The sequence below is a fragment of the Pleurotus ostreatus genome (genome assembly GCF_014466165.1).
Source record: "Pleurotus ostreatus strain PC9 chromosome Unknown scaffold_2, whole genome shotgun sequence".
Classification (NCBI taxonomy): Eukaryota; Fungi; Basidiomycota; class Agaricomycetes; order Agaricales; family Pleurotaceae; genus Pleurotus; species Pleurotus ostreatus.
In genome coordinates, this window is record NW_023503157.1 from 1,330,121 (window position 1) to 1,345,113 (window position 14,993).

The following is a 14,993-nucleotide window of genomic DNA, read 5'->3' on the forward strand; positions in this document are numbered from 1 at the left end:
CGACGTTGTCTGACAAAAAGATGACGATACTCACCGACGTAGGTATCCATATCATTCCAAGTAGCAAATACTTGTATAATCTGACAAAGTGATGACCACTCGTGTTTATACAGTCAAGTACGCTACGTCGGCCCATCACTCGCAGTCCGAGTCTTTGAGCTCTCAGGTCTCGTCAATCGTCGTCGTCGTCGTCGTCGTCGTCGTTATCGTCGTCGTCGCCATCGCTCCTCCTACCATCGTTATCCCCCTCGCTGTCGTTGTTGTCGTCGTTATCGTCGTCGTTATCATCGTCGTCATATTTGGCTGGCTTCCCTGGCTTCCCGCGACTATATATTCCTGCTTCGTCATCGTCGTCGTCGTCGCCGTCGTCGTCGCCAGCCTTCCCTCGCCCGGACATTCCGCTCGATATTGGCTTGCCGGCTTTCGCTACCTTTACATTCGGGCTAGATCTATTTTTTTGCCCAGCGGGGCCCAGCTGTCCGCCGCCGCCAGCAAGAATCTTCTCCATATTCGCGAGTCTAGCCTCCATTCCGCTCATTTTGGTAGTCAAGTCAGAGACCATCTGCAGAAGTTGATCGGTCTGTTTGGATGAATAGTCAGATGATATCTTGCGGGCAAATACGAAGGTACGTACCTTGTCCTCTACAGCAGTAGCTTCGCTCGATTCTTCGTCCTCTTCCTCCTCGTCACTGAACACTTCATCGTATTCGTCCACATCGCCGGTCAATTGGGAAAAGCCATCTGCGTCAGCCTAGTAACTGCTTTAACGATAGCACGTGTGAAAAAGGATGCACATACATACCTTGTAGATGGCGGTGAAGAGTCCGTTGGCGAAGCTATCAGTGTATAGGTGAACGTCTACTTTCTGTTGCTTCCATCCTCGCTGTAACTCCTCAAATCTCTCGTAGAAGGCGACGAAGATAGAGGCGCATGTTTCACACATCGAACCAATTATCTCGTCGTCGGGTTGTTGCCCCTTGCGTAATCCCTGGATGATATTCATATGTTCCATCAATATATGCCCGAGCAAGGGCGCCAGAACCTTTGAAATGGACCTTGGTCAGTAAGGAATTCCGCGATTATAAGGGAGAGACAAACTAGTTCAATACGTTGCCCAACGATATACTCCAAAGTCGAAGTATCCGAGATACGGTATTGGGTTTCTTTCAGGAATGTAATGATTTCGGCGTCTTTGGCCTCGACATATGCATCCAAGAGTGCGGTTAGCCCATCGCCGTCTTCGTCTTCAACATCGTCGAGGGATTCTACTACGACATCGAGATACCCGAGAACTTCCAAGTAATCTTTGAAGGCGTCAGTAACCTTTCTGCGGTTGATCAAGGTCCTGATCGTTTTGAGGCAATGGGCGATATCTGCATAGTAACTGGGATAAAGTAAGAGAAAACTCCCAGAAGTAATGCAATGAAAGAACCAACAATGCATTGGACTGCGGCCAGACAACGGCCCAGCTAAGGAGCGACGGTGATTAGTCTCAAGCCATCATCATTGACTTATGCAACTTACAAGACAAGGGTCTCTGGCACAGTCCAGGATTTGACGGGACGTTTCTCGAGGAAGTGGTTCAATTCGTGAACAGAGACGAATCCACTCCCATCTTCATCGATAGCGTTCCCGATGGCCGGATGGTCTGCGGCCAACACATCAACAGCGAGTTTAACAACAGATCAGAAACCCGCGTACACATCACCTTGGCCAAGTATTTTAGCGTCCACGCATCATCAGGTGCCGACCCGGTTTCTTGCTTCTTCATGGCGTATTGACGTTGGAAGTATTCGTGCAGCGCTAGATGCCAATATATAAGCTTCTGATCAACTCCTTGGCGTGGAGCATACTTACCATCAACAAAAGGTCGGACTTTAACGCTGGTTCTCCATTTCTGAGAAAAAGGTCAAGGTTGTTGGCTCGGGATTATCTCTGGACACACCATTTCTACATTACTTGTTGGTAAGCACATGTAGTTCAGGGAGAAATGAGGGCATACCTTGCCAAAGAGCTTTCACATCGGGGTCGTCGATCAGCTCGTGAGGCCCGGCATCAAGCTGCGAAGGATATTAGCAACAATGAGATGCGCGACAAAGAAGAGTTAGTACATGTTTGATAATCGCCATCTCGGAGCGAGCGACGCTTTCTTCTATATTATCACTTGCTGCTTGCAAAGCGAACTTGAATTGAGTACTACAATCAAATCAAATCACATTCCATGGCCAACATAGGGGGAGCGAACGAACCGATCATGCTCAAGGATATCCTGCATATCCTTTCGAAGCGCGGCCTTGATTTGGGGCGGCAGCTTTTCTCCGAGGATTTCAGCCACTTTAGCAAGCAGGGCATCATCCTGTACGACGAGGGCTAGTCAGTACCTTCTTCAGTTTGCGTTCAAAGAAGTCTGTCTGCATACTTGGATGATGTTCCCGGCACCTCCATGCGCCTTGCTGTACTCTTCCGCCTTTTGCTCCTTCGCGCCAATAGCGCCGAGCATTTGAATGACAGTGTTGATGTTCGTAGAGACAGTCTGCACTTGCTCGTGAGTATCGAAGGTCGAGACCATGGTACGAGCTTCCAAGATCATCCGCATGTCATCCTTGAGGCGAGCAAATGTCTGGTTTATCTCCTCGAGTTGTTCCTTGTACTCTTGAGAGCGGAGGATACGGACTGTTTAGTATCAGAAGTATGTCAGAAGTCATGCGACCAACGAGGCTGCAGTGTGCAGGGGGGTACTCACATATAGCATGCTTCGCGGAATAACGATAATATGTGCTAGGATGTGTATCAATTTTTCTAACAGTTTTGCTGCCGACCACGCTGCCGACCACGAAGACTTACTTGACCAAATTACCTAGTAATGGGCGGGTTAGCTATAGTCCACGAACTTGAACCGGCGAACAGGAACATACCGAATTCTTCCATTGTTCGAGTCATTTCGCTGAGAGTATCTTGTAGATCGTCGACCACTTCGTCGACCTGGTCAAGCAGAGCCCCGAGATATCGGAGGGTATGCATTGTGATAGTCTACGTAGCATAAGATTTAGTAAGGATATGATTTAGAATCTAAGACACCGACGCACCATAGAATGATACACAACCGCGATCTGAAGGTTGTTGTTTTGACGGTTAGCCTCCATCTCTACCAAAGCCTGCAAACATAATTAGTTACACGCTTGGATGTCAACAAGTACGACTACTGGATTACCGCAAATATTCCTATCACGCCCTATCGAATGATGGCTGAGTCCGTTGAAAAAATCTACTCATGACCTAGTCACAGACCTTCGCAATGGGGTGGACTTCCGAAATTACAGTCAGAATTGGTAGCACTTGTCGGGCACCAGAGATGATCTTTTTGGCGGCGGCCTTTCCATCCTTGCCGCTGCTTTTGCGAGCTAGTAACAATGATAACGAGTCAATGAGTGGGAGATGAACAGCTTATGGGATTGAACTCCACGTACACGCAACAGCAGTGATTGCTTGCTCTGCCGTCTGCAATGCTTGGTTAGCAGCCGGTTCCAATCGCGCTGGGCATCAGACGGGGTTCAGTTCGACGACCCATTTCAACACGAAGGGGGAGAAGAGAAATCCTACCAATCGTCGATGCCGCGGCAGCTGGGTCGCTCTGAGTGGGATTCATAGTCGTTCAACAATGTACCCTAGCCCTGATTTACGCCCATTATAAACCTCCCCGTGTTATCTGATCGGCGCTTCACAGGCTGAATTCAGATCCGACATGGACGGTTTTATAACTGCTGACTGACCCCATAATAGCGTTACTGGGAAATCCTAGGACGAGGTCTGCGGAGAGCAAGCTGGCCTTATGCTTATGCCCAGGACCGACGAGCATCAGACTATTCAATAGGATAAGCGCTGGCGCCGTGGCGGAACAATCAACATGATTTGCGCCCATCAACCCGGAACTGGGGGGCAAGAGAATCATGATGTAGAAGTGCCATTGGCTAATACTAGATACAAGGTGTATACCTATGATACAGAATCAGACATTGCAGATAACTGAGAGGGGTGGTAATGACATGAATTTTCCGAAATAGTTGTGACGCTTCTTTATTTTCTGTTGTTTGAGCGCATTCCCAGAATCTGAACAAGGCGGATGCTGGAAAAAAAGAAATGGATGTCAATTGATGATGAGCATGTGATGAGAAGAGTTCTTACAATATATTGATCATGTCGAGTTGAAGACTGATGGATTCTTTCATGGGATCCTTACGAACAAGACCCTGCTCGGCCAGTCGTGCGTGGTTCAGAATCTTTTGGGTGCTGTGCGGATATATCGTCAGTCTTATTATTGTTAACGGAATTACGACATACTCATAGAGCACGAAGCCGCTAAAAACTGCGAGGCCACCATACAATGAGATTGCTTCGGCGATAGCGAGGCTACGCATGCCCATGGGGAGGGCCATAGGTGCGAGTGAGCTAAGCGCCACAACAGTGATGCCGGCTAACAAAGGACCGCCCATATACAAGTATTTGTCGTTCCTTTTTTGAATCCGAGTAAGAAGAGCGAAGACTAAAAGATGAATGAGCGCTACCTTGCCGTAGCGCCAACGTATGAAAGTGATCCTACAACCCCACACGTATACAGGGCAGCTCTCGAAAGGATGGCTGGGTTTACGAAGAAGAGTGGACTGAGTGTTGCGGCTTGACAAGCGTTAAAGGCCTATAGATGTGTAAGAAACCAAATAGATCCCGCACGTATCATGCTGTTACTTACAAGCCAGAAAGCATGCTTTTGGAATGTTTTCTCCGGAGGAGTGTAGTATACTCCGAGCATGGACCCAATTGACCCAGCAAGGCTGACACCAAGAACGACCCCTACACCGAGATGAGATGGGTGTGTGTGAGAGAGAATCTGGCTTACATGGGTTGGCGGACATGATTCTGAATGCAAAACCGTTCTTAAACATGGTTCGTGCAGCCAGAGCCGTAAGTACAAGTCCTCCGCCGGTATACTGGAATGTCTCGTGCAGGTATGACTTCTCTGCTGGCGATAACCCATCATTTGTTTCGCGGTTTAGGAACATGTTAGTCACGACAACCGCCCCAGCGACTCCGGCCTGAACATTTCGGTAAGCTTCAAGTTGTACCAAAGTAATGTAGAATACGCACCGCGGTTATCCCGAAGCGCTTCCATGTTTCTTCGCGTGTAGGACGAATGATGGTTGCTTGGTCTGTCATAAAAGTACGTGTAGACTGTCTGGTAGCAAGTGTAGCCCACGAGAAAGGCTTCATCTGAGCAGCCCTCAGAACATTAGACTGGCCACCATAACTACTGAAAGCGCGAGCATTGTGCAAGACTTTTGTGGGTGCTGCCTGGAGACGGACGCTGGGAAGTAGAGAAATAACAGACAAGCCTGCGCGCTGCATCGAGGGCAAATGGCGATGGTGGCGGTACGGGAAGAAGAGATGAAGAGCTGACAGACCAACGGAACTCTCTGGAACCCCTGCTTGAGGTGACCATGCTCGTCATGCGATCGGCACGATTAGGTAAGCAATTCGTTTCTGTCTCTTGCCGCCATCGTTGCACGCAACGGCGAGCTCACCGTAGACGACACATGCCGCCGAGAAAACATATCGTCAAGTCCGGAAACGCTGGAAATTCCTCCAAAGGCAAGGAAAAGGCGTCAGAACCGGTTGCAGATCCCAATAAGCCGCCGCCGCTTTTCCCTCCTGGTTCAAAGTTTCCCGCAAGCCTGTTATCCGAAAGGTCAGCTTCCGGTTCCTTTGATTCACTTTGGTTGCGAACTTGATGTGGTATAGATGCCAGAAAGAAGGATGGGAAAAGCCTCAAATTGATACCGTGAGCGCTAGCCTTAAAATACCCTATCATAGACTTCACTTCCAGGAATTCCAGCCCAGGAAAAATGACGGGTACTCGTTCGTCGTGACCTTGAGGAGGGTCAACAAGAAGTCAGATTCTGGAATGGATTCTGTGCGCCTTGAACCACATCCTCCGTATATATGCTCTACCGCCCTTGAAGCCAGACATTGGGGCGCTACATATGCACTCTACCGTGTTCGTCTTTCCTTGGAAGTCTATCGTCACTGGGTCGATCTTGAATGTATAATCGCAAGTAGTTTTGCAATGGGATTCGTCTTCAACTTGTTCTTCCGAAAGGACCCCGCGATTACTGGAATCAACTAGCGTCAGAGCATGCGCAGGCCCCAGAGCATCAAAGTTGGATGTACGAAGCCGACCCATTTGCAGCTAGAAGAACGGTGGTGGAGAGGCAAGCCAAGGCCGCCATAAAAAACGAACAAAGGGTCACAGGTTCACAGCAAGGCACCGGGTCATCCTCTGCAGAGTCCAAAGAGTTCGCGAAATGTCCTGAAGTACGAATGGCAACTAGTCTCAGGGATGTGGTTGAAAGCTGCATCAAGAAGGTCAGTCAGTCTTGTGACCATATAGATGCTTGGCCGATTTATTCGTCCGTCCAGGGTCTCTCCATGTACCCAGAAGTTGGAGATGCTTCCGCCGGCCTGACAGATTCAGTCATGAGCGTAGCGGCAAGTCAACTGAAGACTCTAGGGTTCACTGGTCAACAGGCCAAGAAAGCCACCGACTTCCTTTCTGCGCCTTCAACCCTTGCTTCCCGTCTCTTGGCTGGGTTGCCACCATTGGAAGCCTGTATCGAGTATCTCGTCCTGGATCTACCTGAATGCGATCTTCCTCCGCGGTTCTTACCTGCAGATCATTCCTCCGATCCATTCATCACTTCTGCACACACTGGCACTGATGATCTGAGGCAGCGCTGGATCAAGGAGAAGGCAATGAAGGAGGCTGGCTGGCCCAAGCACATAGTCGACGAAATCGCGTCGGACAAACGGTTTTGTCAAAGCTTCGAGGTTTTGGTTGCTGCACTAGGTCAACGCCTGATCGGGAACAATGTAGAGGATCTCATCGTCGAGAGCAAAGCAACGGAAGCATATACCCTGAACGAAGAGGAATACTCTGCCCTTGGCGCTCATTTCGAGGATCCGGGTCATCTGGTCATGCCCCTGTTCAGCGCACCGATCCTGCTTCACGTTCTCGTGTCGCCTGACCGATTTCCCTCCAGAGGGTTTGCCCCGATATATATCACATCTAAATCAGTCCCTGGATACGTTCGTTTGCATTTGTTGGCCCGTCTACTTGATGAACTCAGTGACCCGGCGCTGGCGAGCAGCGACGAAGACCTTTGCATGATCGCTATGCGTGTCTTGGAAGATGCATGGGCCGTAATTGAAGACAATGGCCCACCAGATGTCTCCGAAGTTATGAAACATATGCTCCCTGCGACTACACAGCCTTCTTTCCAGACAGAGAAAATTATTGAAAAGGACGTTCCAACGTCGGCTCCTTCAAGACGACGACGACCCGGTCAGGCTCGAGTGGACAAACGAACCGATGAAGAGGTTAAGCAAGAGTTCGAGGTGCTATGCAGGACCAGTAAGGTAGTGTCAGTACAATGATTACTACGCGCTTGTCCTGATCCTTTGCAGTACGGCGAAATTCTGGAGGCGCGCAAGAAACTTCCTGCGTTCGCAGCCAAGGAAGATTTCCTCAGGAAACTTCAGAGTAGCCGTGTAGTGGTCGTAGTTGGTGAAACTGGTGAGCCATTCGTCCAACTTGCATCAACATCCCCTGATAGTGCAACAGGAAGTGGGAAGACGACACAATGTAACGCCATACCTCCTTTGAGCTCTGTTCGTCGACTTACACGCATCTTAGTGCCTCAGTTCATATTAGATTCACTGATCTTCTCGGGGTCGGGATCCAAGGCCTCCATTATCGTCACACAACCTCGCAGGATATCAGCCATCTCCGTCTCACAACGCGTGCATTACGAGCGCACCCAGGACGGGTCCGTTGGCTACGCTATCCGTGGAGAGTCTAAGTATGAGCCAGGAAAGACGAAGTTATTGTTCTGTACCACTGGTGTCGTGCTCAGAAGGCTCAGCGCTGGTGACACGTTGAAGGATGTCACACATGTGGTCGTTGATGAGGTTCGTAGGGAAACGTATCATTCGACAAGCCCACTTTGACCCTCAATGCTACATAGGTCCACGAACGATCTGTAGACTGCGATTTCCTGCTCTTAGAACTTAAAGAACTTCTCAGCTCACATCCAACGCTCAAAGTGGTGCTCATGTCGGCTACCATAAATTACAGTATATTTTCCAAATACTTCAACGACGCGCCCTTGCTAAAGATACCCGGCTTTACTCACCCCGTGACCGACATGTTCGTGGTTTTAGGTCTTATCTTCACGATGCTCATATTTGAGTACCAGATACCTTGAAAACATTGTTCCTTTGATTGGCTATCGTCCTCAAATTGGGAAGCAGTTCAAGAAAGGTGGAGACAAGGAAGAAGAAGAATTCAGTGAACAACCAAACCTTCAAGAGAACGACATTCGTGCGATCCAGGCTGTAAGCCGCAACGATCATATAGATTATCAGGTAACTCCGCGTCGCCCTCTGTAAGACTGCTGGTATTGATCTCTGTAGCTGATAGCAGGGCTGATAAACCACATAATCAAACACGAAGCGAAGTCAGCGATTCTGGTCTTCTTGCCCGGCACCCAAGAAATCCGGCATTGCATCGAGGCCATCCGGGCTTCCGTTCCATCAGGCTCTGCGGACGTTTTCCCCTTGCACGCTAACCTTTCTAGTGACGAACAACTTCGCGTGTTCGCCCCCAGCAAGAAGTGGAAGATTATTGCCGCTACTAATGTTGCCGAGGTAGGCTCGTAATTCGTGGGGGCTATACCGTCCGAGGCTTACTTTCTTCCGGTTAGACTTCCATCACTATCGACGACGTAGTCCATGTGATTGACTCCGGTAAAGTCAAAGAGAATGCCTATAACCCGGAACTGGGGTTCTCGACTCTGAAAGAGACCTGGGTAACTAAGGCAGCTGCCCGGCAGCGAAGAGGGCGCGCTGGCAGAACGCAGCCTGGCAAATGTTTCAAGTTATTCACCAAGAAAAGGGAATCGGACATGAAGGAATTCCCGACGCCAGAAATGTTAAGGATATCGTTAGAGAACGTGTTGCTTACCGTGAAAGTCATGAGAGAGGGCGAGGACGTTGAAGTGAGTTATTGTTTCGCCGCCCACTCTGTGTGCTAAATCGCATGTCGCAAGCGCTACCTGAACCAAGCGATAGATCCACCTTCCACGGCAGCGATCAAGAATGCGATAGATACCTTAGAGGATTTAGGTGCCATCGATTCTGAGGGAACGCTGAGCTCGTTAGGCAAACACTTAGTAAGTGTTACCCGAAACTACCGGCCATTTTTATAAATCTCTTGAAGTCTATGTTGTCAGTTGACTTGCGGCTCGCAAAAGTGCGTATGTAATTCGAAACAATTGTGTCTTTACTCACCCTCTTTTACCTAGATGCTCATTCTCGGGACTATTTTCCGATGCTTGGACCCTATCCTTAGCATCGTGGCGATGTTATCATCCAAGTCCCTTTTTCTCAGCCCCGCCGAGCAAAGGGAAGAGGCTAACCGGTTAGTAAATGACCACATTTGAGTGCGCAGCGTGATTCTGAGGTTTCTCTAGCGCGAGAGCGAAGTTCGTCACTGGTAGTAGCGATCTTTTAACGGATGTGACCGCCTACAACGAGGTTGTTGGCCTTCGTAAGGCTGGGAAACCCCAAAGCCAAATCAAACGATACTGTGAGGAGGTAGGACCTTTATCATTCCGTCGTATGCCCTGACTTAAACAGAATTTCAGAACTTTCTCTCCCCCACAACAGTTCGAGACATCACGACGGTGCGCCATGAGCTCATCGCCACATTGGCCGATATTGGTTTTGTACCTTTACAAGTTTCGCCCGACGATCCGTCCCTCAATACAAATAGCAACAAGACCAATGTACTAAAAGCAATCGTCGCAGGTGGGCTTTGGCCTCGGGTCGCCAGAGTATATCTACCCACCTCTGCCATTAAATTCGACAAGGTCCAGGCAGGGTCAGTACAACGCGATAACTCGGCGAAAGAGTTTAGGTTTTACGACTTGAAAGGCGAGAGGGCATTCCTCCACCCTTCAAGCATACTATTTACGGTAGTTGCATGGAAGTCGCCCATCGTGGCGTTCTTCCAGCAGCATAAAACGACTAAGTCCTTCCTGAGGAGTGTGACAGAGGTAGCTATCACTACACAGAGCGTAGACGAGGTCTGACCATGTTCGTCAGGTCCCTGTCTACGGTGCACTCCTATTCGGGGGACCTGTATCCATCAACCACATAGCTGGGGGTGTCACAATTCAGAGCACCGTTGGCCACATCAAGTTGAAAGCATGGCCGAGGATCGGGGTTCTTGTGAACCAACTGCGGTACGGAACTTCCACCGAGCTCAACGTATATTTCCCCTCATTCCCCGCACAGTCAACTCTTGGATGTCCAACTACGGCGGTGCATGGAAGATGGGGCTACTTTGGATTTTGATCGAGATAATCCTGTTGCTTTGGCCATCATTTCTCTGCTGGAGAATGACGGATCTACGGAGTTTTAGTGCATGGTACCGGTTGCTTGCGAACGACTGCGAACGTCGCGATCGCGAGGATAATCACAATCCTGCATGGTGAATGCCAAGACTCGGACAATTGTAGGGGATCGATATCGGTGATCGAGTCTGGTACTGTGCGATGTCTCCTATTCCCCTCATGCTACCAATATTTTCGACGTCTGACAGAGAAGAATATTGGAAATCAATTTGACGACGACAAGGTGAGTTGTTGGCTCGGTGTCAGTGAGTAATAATTCTGCCGTCGTCTGGGGGTGGGGGTGGGGTAATTTGGTATGCAGACAGAGTGACTGGTTAACATTCCACCCGGTTACCGGCTGCCGAAGCTGCCTATGTTTTTGACAGGATACTCCAGGGTGCGATCAGGGTTCGCATCTAGAAATTTGGCTTGTGGGGCGGGCCCTGCAGCTGGCTGACACATATACGACCCACAGAAGAGCATCTAACATTCATTTGGACTGTGACTCGCCATACACGAAAGCCACTACTGTACTGCAGCGTACTATCAAGAGCGTCTGGCGTCTTACGGCCTTCCTTGGGACGTGTAACCCCGAAGATTGGAGGCGGTGCGGGGTTGAGATGGGGCATTCTGGGGTCCTGGGGGAATCCTGGGGGCGGGGAATCAATGATAAATGCAAATCGATCGGTGGGCTTTCGACCCTGAGATCGAGTTGAAATTGAGGGGCCCCTGGCAAGCCCTGGCCATGTCTGTTTTTTTTTCAAGGTAGTAACATTCCGTGCCTAGCTCTCTACGTACGAGCCCCTGGTCGGCGCGATATAAAAGATATGGCTTCAGCTCTAACTTTCGATAGGCTCGCTCGACCTGCTTGCTTCTCTATCCCCTCAGCACTCCGCCGCCATGTCGCCATCAATCTCTGAGAAAGCCTCTGCCGACTTCATCGAGAACGAGTCCAGTCAAGAACCAAGAATCGATGCTGAACACAACTTGAACGTCGATCCTGCTTTCGCCAAGCGCACCATGCGTAGGATCGACCTGCATCTTCTTCCCATCCTCGCTGTCTTGTACTCCATCTCACTCATTGATCGAGTTAACATCTCGTCAGTCACTTTTGCCGCAGATTTCTCTGTGTACATGTCACTGACCGCGATAATTTTAGAAATGCATATGTTGCTGGCATGGCTCGGGATCTAGAACTACAAATAGGTACACGGTACTCCTTGGCAACTTTGATCTTCTTCGTTCCGTATGTGGCATCTACCAAGTATCCTTAGCTTGGCTGACTCGAAATAGATACATCATCTTCGAACTTCCCTCCAACATCTTGATTCGCAAGATTGGAGCTGCGCGCTGGGTAGGTCATCTTCTCAAGTATTTCGTTGCATAGTTCTGAGATACCACCGCCTCTAGATCGGAAGCATCACTTTCTTATGGGGTTCTGTGATGATCGGGATGGCCTTCGTCAAGAACTGGTGGCAACTCGTCGTCTGCCGTGCAATCCTTGGTGTCCTAGAGGCTGGCTTCTTCCCTGCTTGCACCTACATCATCAGTACATGGTATATCCGACGTGAAGTGCAGAAGCGCATGACTGGTTTCTACGTCGTCTCCGTTATGATTAGCGGTTTCTCTTCAGCAATGGCCGGTGGTATTGCTGAACTCGAAGGGACTAGCAACATGGGCGGCTGGCAATGGATTTTCGTACGTCTTCGCCAACATCAATATCACAACAATTCTGACGACTTCTCTATAGTTGATCTTTGGACTCATCACAGTCGTTGGAGCTGTCGCGGCATATCTACTCGTCCAGGATTTCCCGGATAAGAATACTTTCTTGTCTCCCGAGCAGACGTCCTGGGTGCTCGCTCGCATTGATGCTGATCGATCAGACGCTCAATACGATCACTGGACCATGAAGAAGTTCTGGTCATACATGGTGGACCCCCATTTGTGGTCCTTTGCCGTCTTGTTCGGTGCCGTCTGCACTACCACATATGTGAGTGGTAAACACATGATACAAACAATCCCTCATCGCTAACGATGCAATCTTTAGGCTTTCGCTTACTTCCTCCCCATCATCCTTGTACAAGGAATGGGTTATACAACTCTTGATGCTCAACTCCTCACCGCACCACCATACGTCTTTGCCGCCATCTTCTCCTTCTCCTTGGCCATCCTCAGTGATAAGACAGGGTACCGCGGACCGTTCATCATCTTCCAGTCTATCGTTGCCATCGTCGGTCTATGCTTGACCGCTTTCCACACCAACAATGCTGTCCGATACTTCGGTGTCTTCCTCGGTATCGGTGGTGGATCTGCCAACGTCGCCTCTATCCTTGGTTACCTCCAAAACAACACCTCGGGCTATTCAAGACGAGGCTTCGCCACTGCTATCACGATCGGTGGAGGAGGTGTTGGTGGAATTATCGCTTCGACTGTCTTCCGCTCCAAGGATGCTCCAGGATACCGACCGGGCTGTAAGTCACATTCTCTAAACATGCGAATGACCCCGGTATTGATATAATGCTTTTCTTTAGTGTGGGTGGTCATTGGCGCTCAACTCCTCATCATTTCCACTATTTGCGCGAACTCCTTCTACTACTACACCAAGAACAAGGCCGTCCGCGAGGGCCGCTCGGACGCCATCCAAGGCCGCCCAGGATTCTTCTACACATTCTAGACTAGATGCCAGTCCAGTCACGTCATTTTCATGGTATTTAACGATAATGTTATATGTACCCACGAAGTCAAATGTATCTTACGGATTTATTTCTTCTTCTCTCTTGCCAATAAATTGGATTTCATCATTGCATGAACGCACGATTGAACGCCTCTGCCCAAGCATCATAAAACTCGGAAGACCTCGCCATTATGCTCTGCTCAATGTGGATGAACTGCCCGGATACCGTCGTAGCATCGGCGTCACGGACGCAAACGTCTTCCTCGGCTATCCCGTTCAGTAGTCTCCCAAACACATTCGTCGTCGCGGTCAAACCGCAAGAGCTATCCGAAGGAAGCGATATATTCCACGTCGTGAAAACCTGCAACGCCTCCCTCTGCAACCTCTTGATAGGCGCGTCGGCAGGTGAAGTATACCACGCAAGGGACGATTCCGACCGACCTATAACAGTGAGAATAGAGCGTTAGGCATGCTTTGACCGTTCACTCAAAACCCTGAGGACCCCAACCTAAACCGGTGGACATGAAGGCCGTATCCTCCGAACACGTACTCGCAGCCTTGCCGTGCATCTGGACAAACGCGCACGATGCCGCTTGGCAACCACCATGATCCTCTTGCCACACATGGACAGTTTTCGCCGCACCAAAGAAAGGTTCGTTCTACATATAAACCCCGATATCAGCACCATTAGCAACGTTACGTTCACGGGATGATACAATGTGGGGAACATAACTCCACACTGGTACCTCGCCATGCTTACCGTATCGTGCGCAGGATCCGTCTTAAAATACGGACCGCCCTCCGGGTCGGTTTGGATGCACAATGTGGGTTCTCTGAACGCTGTTCGTATGCGCCCGGCGATCAGCAAGCTCTTCGCGCCCGTGCGCTTGAACAAAGCCGAGGCTTGCATCGGGGTATTCATGTCGAACACGGGATGCGGCGCAGAAAAATGGAGGCTGCGCGCTGGCTGAGGACGAGAGGCTGGTACGGCAAAGAGACCCCAGCCCCGTATGTAGAATCCCGATGCGGGGTCAAAGTTGGTTTCGGACAGGATGCAGAACGACTGCGTCGAATCTGAAGCAGTTTCTTCGTACAACGTCACGGAGTACACATCCTGAAGGACGCTGGGAACGGAGACGGAAGTGCAGTTCCCATCGACATCGAGAAGGGCTGCAATGGTGTCGGTCCACGCGGTCAACTCGAAAGGCGTCGGTTGTGCTGTATCGTATGAGGATTGATTGTAGAATTCAAACGAAACAGTGAATTTGTCGAAGCAAGTCACGACGTCTTCTAGCGTCAATAGGGACGAATTACTGAGGCAGGGAATAGGCGGAGAAGTAGAGATGCCGCTGGGAATTGCCGTCAGGAAGGCAAAAAGGTGGGCAGTTTGCCTCCGGAAGAGAAGACGCGAGACGGTCGAGCTTGCTGAGCGTAGCCATTGTACAGACATGGCGACACATTCGCTAGAGGAATCATATCATATAAATAAGGTACTCAAGCTGCTTCTTATGCGTACCGCCACCTCATGATGGAAGAAGGCCACCAGCTCATGGTGGGAGAAGGAAGGGAACCTTGCTACTTAGGCGCCCTCTGTCACTATATGGTGTCAATGCAAGTATTTATTCAATGCGTAAGATGTGTAGGTCGTAAAGCTTCTATATAATGAATAATACATGTAATTCATGAGTACTTGCCAATTCGTGTCGTGGAATGATGAGTCGTGAGTGTAATTGATTGCCAAAATAGCCCAAGTAATAAGAATATGCGTTGATGCTGCGAAACCATACGGAGAAGAAGAGAATACAGTCAGCACA

At 49.7% G+C, this 14,993-nt stretch overlaps 5 protein-coding genes across 5 annotated transcripts; 2 read left to right on the forward strand and 3 right to left on the reverse strand.

The window, feature by feature from the left end:
* Window positions 1-172: 172 nt before the first annotated feature.
* PC9H_003230 (uncharacterized protein) lies at window positions 173-3,646 on the reverse strand (the record flags this gene model as incomplete). Its single annotated transcript, XM_036772823.1, has 20 exons — window positions 173-580; window positions 635-751; window positions 803-1,042; window positions 1,099-1,384; window positions 1,437-1,469; window positions 1,525-1,648; window positions 1,702-1,803; window positions 1,858-1,897; window positions 1,974-2,060; window positions 2,112-2,196; window positions 2,250-2,356; window positions 2,420-2,673; window positions 2,744-2,778; window positions 2,845-2,857; window positions 2,916-3,030; window positions 3,087-3,155; window positions 3,212-3,232; window positions 3,289-3,401; window positions 3,468-3,533; window positions 3,601-3,646. 20 exons carry the CDS (start codon window positions 3,644-3,646, stop codon window positions 173-175), a joined length of 2,361 nt encoding a protein of 786 aa, XP_036634296.1.
* A 428-nt stretch (window positions 3,647-4,074) lies between these two features.
* On the reverse strand, window positions 4,075-5,318 carry PC9H_003231 (uncharacterized protein; the record flags this gene model as incomplete). Its single annotated transcript, XM_036772824.1, has 8 exons — window positions 4,075-4,123; window positions 4,183-4,287; window positions 4,339-4,509; window positions 4,563-4,690; window positions 4,745-4,845; window positions 4,892-5,087; window positions 5,140-5,227; window positions 5,281-5,318. The coding sequence occupies 8 exons, from the start codon at window positions 5,316-5,318 to the stop codon at window positions 4,075-4,077; spliced, it is 876 nt and encodes a 291-aa protein (XP_036634297.1).
* Window positions 5,319-5,585: 267 nt separating this feature from the next.
* PC9H_003232 (uncharacterized protein) lies at window positions 5,586-10,531 on the forward strand (the record flags this gene model as incomplete). Its single annotated transcript, XM_036772825.1, has 18 exons — window positions 5,586-5,737; window positions 5,791-6,046; window positions 6,109-6,414; window positions 6,469-7,464; window positions 7,513-7,621; window positions 7,670-7,690; window positions 7,742-8,016; window positions 8,073-8,254; window positions 8,304-8,472; window positions 8,521-8,754; window positions 8,811-9,104; window positions 9,156-9,278; window positions 9,326-9,358; window positions 9,411-9,526; window positions 9,579-9,702; window positions 9,753-10,163; window positions 10,213-10,352; window positions 10,405-10,531. 18 exons carry the CDS (start codon window positions 5,586-5,588, stop codon window positions 10,529-10,531), a joined length of 4,068 nt encoding a protein of 1,355 aa, XP_036634298.1.
* An 871-nt stretch (window positions 10,532-11,402) lies between these two features.
* On the forward strand, window positions 11,403-13,179 carry PC9H_003233 (uncharacterized protein; the record flags this gene model as incomplete). The annotated part of the gene is made up of 7 exons (XM_036772826.1): window positions 11,403-11,602; window positions 11,662-11,748; window positions 11,796-11,856; window positions 11,913-12,200; window positions 12,253-12,495; window positions 12,553-12,976; window positions 13,037-13,179. The coding sequence occupies 7 exons, from the start codon at window positions 11,403-11,405 to the stop codon at window positions 13,177-13,179; spliced, it is 1,446 nt and encodes a 481-aa protein (XP_036634299.1).
* Window positions 13,180-13,303: 124 nt separating this feature from the next.
* PC9H_003234 (uncharacterized protein) lies at window positions 13,304-14,629 on the reverse strand (the record flags this gene model as incomplete). Its single annotated transcript, XM_036772827.1, has 3 exons — window positions 13,304-13,620; window positions 13,688-13,838; window positions 13,940-14,629. 3 exons carry the CDS (start codon window positions 14,627-14,629, stop codon window positions 13,304-13,306), a joined length of 1,158 nt encoding a protein of 385 aa, XP_036634300.1.
* Between the last annotated feature and the right edge of the window lie 364 nt (window positions 14,630-14,993).